Here is a 6675-nt window from a genome sequence, read left to right as displayed (position 1 = left end):
ATAAATTTCTTCACAATTTTTTATTTCATTAGGCAATTCATTAAAGTTTTTAAATCCTTTATGGAAAAGGTTTTGTTTGTCCACTTCAGTTCTATAGAGTGGCAGTTTAAAATCATTTTTTCTACGGGTATTAAAATTATGGGTTTCGTTTATATATACAACATTATTTGTTAAGTATTCAGGTACATTTCCCTTTCGTATATTGAAGATCATTTTCATAGTATAATAAAAAATAATTTGTTTGACACTTAGCCATTTTAGTTTTATTAGCATGTCGCTTATCGACGCATCTGACTTTTCCCGTAACACAAATCTCATACATCTATTTTGCAATATCTGAAGTCTATCTATTTTTGTATCTGGTATAATGAATAAGACTGATGGGCAATATTTAAAATTAGATTCAATCAATGTTTTGTATACAATATCCTTAAACTCTCTATTTATAAATTTACAGGTTCTTTGCATAAAACCGACTTGTTTAGCTATCTTTCCTACAGTGTATCGAATATGTTCATCAAATTTGAGTTTGTTGTCAATTACAATTCCAAGATATTTTATTGATTTTATTTGCTCTAACATTTCATCTTTCACCCTGAGCTGAATACTCGCAACTTCGCTTTCGATTTTTCGGCTAATAACCATATATTTTGTTTTACTCACGTTAAGTTTAAGTCTGTTACCACATAGCCATTTATATAAACTATCTAAGTCACACTGCATTTTTGTCAATGCAGTTGTTAAACTACTTTCACTTATTCTAAGCAGAGCATCATCCGCAAACAGTTTTATGTTACAGTACTTTACAGCTTTAACAATATCATTAATATAAATCAAAAATAATAAAGGAGCCAATACAGAACCTTGCGGTAACCCTAATGGGACCGAAATTTCGTTCGATACTTCATCACCGATTATGGCTTTTTGTTTTCTGCCAGTCAAGTAATTTTGGAACCACTTTAATTCTATACCCTGAATTCCCATGGCTTTCATTTTCTGGAGCAAAATGTCTCGGTCCACTGTTTCGAATGCCCTTTTCAGATCCAGGAAAACGCAAACAGTGTCTTTTTTGTTATTTAGATCTTCCTTCCAGTTAGAGATCACTATATTCAGTGCCGTTTCACATGAGTGTTTTCTTCTAAATCCCGATTGTTCACTTATTATTAATTTATTGTCTTCCAAGTAATTTTCTAACTTATTTTTTATAACTGTTTCCATAATTTTTTCGTCACATGGTAGTGTATTTATAGGTCGCATTTCCTCAGGTTTATACGTATTTTTTATTTTTTTTACTGGTATAATGGTCGACGTTTTCCATCTTTGTGGTACAATGCCTGTTTCCATGCTTTCATTTATAATTTTTGCATAAAAATAAGCTGTATACTCTATTGAATCTTTTAAAACTCCTTCTGATAAAAGATTTTTGCCACCAATTTTGTTCTTGAATAGCCGAACTATTTTGACAATGTCATCTGCTACAACTTTATTAAATTTGAATGTCGAACTGCTATCAGATACGGTTAAATTTAAATCAAAATGTTCGATACTTTGGTTTATTTCTAAAACACTGTTTACGAAAAAGTTATTGAGCTCATTCGCAATTTCGATCTTTTCTTCGATTTGCTTATCTAATATTTGAATTTTGTTTATTTCTTGATGATCTTTTTTTAGGTTTATGGTTTGCTTTAGATTTTTCCACATTTCTTTGCTATTATTTTTACTAATTAAGATTTTGTTTTCCATATATTTCGCCTTTTTCTTTTTGATAAGTTTTTTGTATCTTTTGTTTATTTCTTTATAATCGTCCCAATTTCCTGTTTTCCTAGACTCATTTAAAAGATTATATTTAAGTTTATTTAATTGTGTAAGCTCATGATCATACCACTTATTCATAAGTCTTACTTTCACTACTTTTTCAAATGTTAATCCTGTCATACATTGTAGAATTGCATTGTTTACTATGTCTAAATGGGATTCTATACTGGTTGAATCATTTATCACAAAACTGCATGCGCGCAACAAGTTAAGTAGATTTTCTTTATTATAAAGCTCCCATGAGGTAATTGTTTTTGTTGTTCTCATTTTATATGGTGCTGATGTATTAATTTTTATTTCTATCGTTTCATGATCTGATATTTTATACTTGTCCATGTTTTGACAAATAACATCATTCGAATTTGAGTATAGAAGGTCGATTTTTGTTTCAGTTGTATCTGTGATACGTGTGTTGAAGAGTATTTTTTGGCTCATTGCCAAATCATTAAACATATCTGTTAATTTCTTGCTATAGGTGTTGTTGGCATTATTAACGTTAATGTTATAGTCTCCAACCACGAAGCAATTCACACTTAACTCAACTTTTTCCAACAATATTTCATTTAGATAATTTAAGAAGTCAGAATCACTCGTATTAGGTGAGTGATATAGAACCCCTATTTGCCATTTTTTATCGCACTCTTTTAGTTTTATTACGATGCACCAAATGTTATTATTAATGCTGTTATTATATATAACGTTGTATTTCACAGAGTTGTGAGCATATATTAAGACACCTCCTGTGTGTCTGCTATGTGAGTCGCATCTAATTACCGTATAGGCATTAATATGTAACTCTGCTTCTCTAATATCACCCGTGGCACATGTTTCCGAGCACAATAGTAACGCAGGTTTCTGCTCCACAATAAGATTTTCTAGTTCATTTTTGTTAGAAATAATACTACATATATTTAAATAGATACATTTAAATTCAAAGTTTTTATTTGGTTGCTATTTCTTCGCTTTTTTGCTCTGCAGATAGCGTATATATGCAGGGCACTTAGTACTATAGGCATAGTGATCCACTTCAACATCTATAACTTTTCTTCTCACCAAGTCAAAGCAGTTAACACATCTTATGATGTTTGAGTTACACTCTTTAACATCATGCTGTTCACCACATTTGCTACATGCTTGTTTAAATGTACAATCACTAGCTTTATGTTGGAAACCTAGACATTTAAAACATCTAGGTACATTTATATGTTCAAAAACTCTACAACTATCCCATTCAACTTTTATTCTCTTCTTCTCAATTAGATGCTCATACGTTTCACAATCTGTTTCTATAATAATATTATAGCTTTCTTCTCTTTTATTGCGATCTTCATAAACCTTAATAATTTTTAACTCTTTATTATCTTCGATATCGTTCTGTTTTTTTACACACTCAATAATTCTCTCATCATTTAATTTTGTTGAGAGCCCCACTATTTTTAACGCTCTCCGCTTTTTCGTTTCTCTCAATTTTTCCGTAGCATATTCTTGACCAATTTCTTTGTTTACTTTCTTTTGTACTTCTTCTACTGCTTCACTGTTTTTGCATTCAACTATTATCGCACCTTTATTTATATTAGTAACAGTCGTGATAAGACCTTCGGTTGGTTCGATTACTTTTTTTAGTGCTTTCTTAGTTTCTTTTGTATTTTTGTTGTTTATAGGTTTAATAACTATTTTGTTTGCGTTTCTTTTTGCCATTTCTGCATATGATGATTTTGCATTTATTTGTTTCTTTTCAGCCCGAATTTCACTTAATTTATCGCAGCTGCTGTTCAGACTCTTATGTATCTCACTTATGAGCTCCTGTTTCAATATTTTGCATTTTTCACTAAATATTTGTTCTATTACTGCATTTATTTCAACTGTAAAGTCATTTTTCATTTTTTGCATTTTATTCGTTATTGCATCCTCCACTATTTCTTTAACATCTGATCTTTTTAAGTTTTTTGATTCACTTTTTTCAATAGAATGTTTTATTTCAATAAATTTTGTATTTATGTTTGATAAGCTACACTGGTTACAATACCATTTAATATTTAAATTTTCATTTAGAAATTTTAATTCTGCTCTTTTTAAATTGCTACACTTCACACAAAAAACATTATCACAGCCCCCACTGCATGTTGGCATATCTTCCACTTGCAGTATTTTTGCTGTGCAATCTTTACACTCTAGCTGAGGCATCATTAAAATTTTATTTATTTTTATTTTTTTTTTATTTTAAGAGTCACTGTCTCAATAATTTATAAGTTTAAATATCCAATTTCAATAATTGACTTTTTAGTTTATGTTTAACAGCAATTTATGAGATATATCTTTGCATTTACCACTAAATTTTAGCAAAAGCACAGAGCAACACATAACACGTCCGTTCTGATCGATGCTCTCGATCGATGGCATTTTTTTCATTCTTCGTAACTTTCCATATCGGAAAAGTGGGCGTGGTCATAGTCGGATTTCGGCCATATTTTATACCAAGATAAAGTAAGTTCAGATAAGTACGTGAACTAAGTTTAGTTAAGATATATCGTTTTTTGCGCAATTTATCGTGTTAACGGCCGAGCGGAAGGACGGACGATCGACTGTGTATAAAAACTGGGCGTGGCTTCAACCGCTTTCGCCCATTTTCACAGAAAATTGTTATCGTCATAGAATATATGCCTCTACCAAATTTAAGAAGGATTGGTAAATTTTTGTTCGACTTATGGCATTAAAAGTATTCTAGACGAATTAAATGAAAAAGGGCGAAGTTACGCCCATTTTGAAATTTTCTTTTATCTTTGTATTTTGTTGCACCATATCATTACTGGAGTCGAATGCTGACATAATTTACTTTTATACTGTAAAAATATAAAATTTTTTGTTAAAATTTGACTTAAAAAAAAAAAATATTTTTTTAAAGGTGGGCGTGTTCGTCATCCGATTTCGCTATTTAGCACACATATAGTAATAGGAGTAAGGTGCCCACCAAATTTCATCATGATATCTTCAACGACTGCCAAATTACAGTATGCAAAACTTTTAAATTACCTTCTTTTAAAAGTAGGCGGTGCCACGCCCTTTGTCCAAAAGTTTTCTAATTTTCTATTTTGCGTCATAAGGTCAACGCACCTACCAAGTTTCATCGCTTTGTCCGTCTTTGGTAACGAATTACCGCACTTTTTCGGTTTTTCGAAATTTTCGATATCGAAAAGTGGGCGTGGTTGTTGTCCGATTTCGTTCGTTTTAAATAGCGATCTGAGAGGGGCGCCCAGGAACCTACGTACCAAATTTCATCAAGATACCTCAAAATTTACTCAAGTTATCGTGTTTAAAGTCGGACGGACAGATGGACGGACGGACGGACGGACATAGCTAAAAGAATTTCTTTTTTCACCCAGATGATTTTGATATATAGAAGTCTATATCTATCTCGATTAGTTTATGCCGTTACGGATTACCGTTATGCGAACAAAGTTAGTATACTCTGTGAGCTCTGCTCAGCTGAGTATAATTAAGTTAATAGCTGCGATGGATCCAATTTTCTTGTTTTGTTTGAGCTCCAGTAATAGCTAAGGCGATGAAAAGCTAGTCCGAGGGCGGTCAAGAGATTGCAGTAACCTTTGGACTGCACAAGCGCAAGCACATAATTTATGTATTATTTCTTGTAAAAAAAGTTATTGCAGTTTCTTAAAGTGATTTCGCTTAACTAAAAAAGCTTTTAGTAACTTTCTAGAGAAGCTAAATTTGAAGCAAGCCGATACCAAAGTTGGTGTCTCGCCATGAATTCCGCCAATATTTCCTTTTGGCTTGGATTAAGCTTGTTTTAATTCGACTTTTTTAATAATAAAAGTTTAAAATTTGTTACTATATTTTATTTATTCATCTATTTTAACAATTTTCATACATTTTTAATGAGATGTGTGTATAAGATCGCCAGAGTGTGTTCGAATGAAAGTGGAACGTAACGTGTACGTTCAGTCACTCGTCATGTATGTTGCGATCCAAAATTACGATCGAAGTAGTAAGTTTACGTTTGTGATAATCCGAAAATCATGTGCAACTTTATTCGAATATTTTTTCATAAAGAATTGTGTTCCAAGGATTAACGGCTAAGACAAACGGCTAGATGACTTATCCCAAGTATTTTTGTAGTTAGAGATGACTAAAATCTACAGACTCAAAAGTTCCAATGCTACCAAAATATTTTGGGCTAGTACCAGAAAATTCTTGTACCAGAGTGCTTCGGGCTCAAAAAAGTTCCACAAAATAAATGCTAACCCCTTGCATGTTAACATAAAATACCCAATAGTCAAATTAAAATGCGTATTATACCCCAGCCATTTTGACCCAATAAAAACCGAGCATTAAATTGGTTTGTATCTACTAAGTCATAAACCCATAAGCTAACACACATGCATATATTTTTATTGTGATAAAAAAAGAAAACTGCTGATATCTTCAATTTAAAAGGGTATGAATATATTTTCAAGTAGGACTTAGTATATCGATACATTTATTAGTTCGTATTTATAAAGGTGCATCGTTACGACTTAGGTACTTAAAGTTTTGTATATTGTAGAACTAGTTAAAAGAGCGATACAACACCAAGGCTACGTGTAGTATAAGTGAAGCTGAAATCAAATATCAAATTTGCAATAAAACTAGAAATAAATATATACATATACATACAAAACTGACTAAGATGCTCACGAAACTTAAAAAATAAAAACATTCCTTCGACATAAGAACATCTTTTTTATATGCCAGAGATCGTGTATAATAGTTTTTTTTTTTTTTTTGAGATTTTTAATTCGAAGGGAAAATAATATTTTCTTTTTAGTTTGCTTTTTTGCTGCCTTTTTGGTTTGCAAGATCGTG

General features: G+C 31.5%; 1 protein-coding gene across 1 annotated transcript; it reads right to left on the bottom strand.

Moving 5' to 3' along the window:
* Positions 1 to 2763: 2763 nt before the first annotated feature.
* On the bottom strand, positions 2764 to 3819 carry LOC137235752 (uncharacterized protein PF3D7_1120000-like). Its single transcript, XM_067758608.1, has one exon. It carries the CDS (start codon positions 3703 to 3705, stop codon positions 2767 to 2769), a length of 939 nt encoding a protein of 312 aa, XP_067614709.1. The 5' UTR covers positions 3706 to 3819; the 3' UTR covers positions 2764 to 2766.
* Between the last annotated feature and the right edge of the window lie 2856 nt (positions 3820 to 6675).

The sequence above is a fragment of the Eurosta solidaginis genome, unplaced genomic scaffold, assembly GCF_040869045.1.
Source record: "Eurosta solidaginis isolate ZX-2024a unplaced genomic scaffold, ASM4086904v1 ctg00000221.1, whole genome shotgun sequence".
Lineage (NCBI taxonomy): Eukaryota > Metazoa > Arthropoda > Insecta > Diptera > Tephritidae > Eurosta > Eurosta solidaginis.
Note: the sequence above shows the minus strand (reverse complement) of the source record. Positions and strands in the feature narration are given on the sequence as shown.

Bases quoted from the DNA above. Each gene is read 5' to 3' on its own strand.
- LOC137235752 (XM_067758608.1), bottom strand. From the start codon at position 3,705: ATGCAAAAAATGAAAAATGACTTTACAGTTGAAATAAATGCAGTAATA.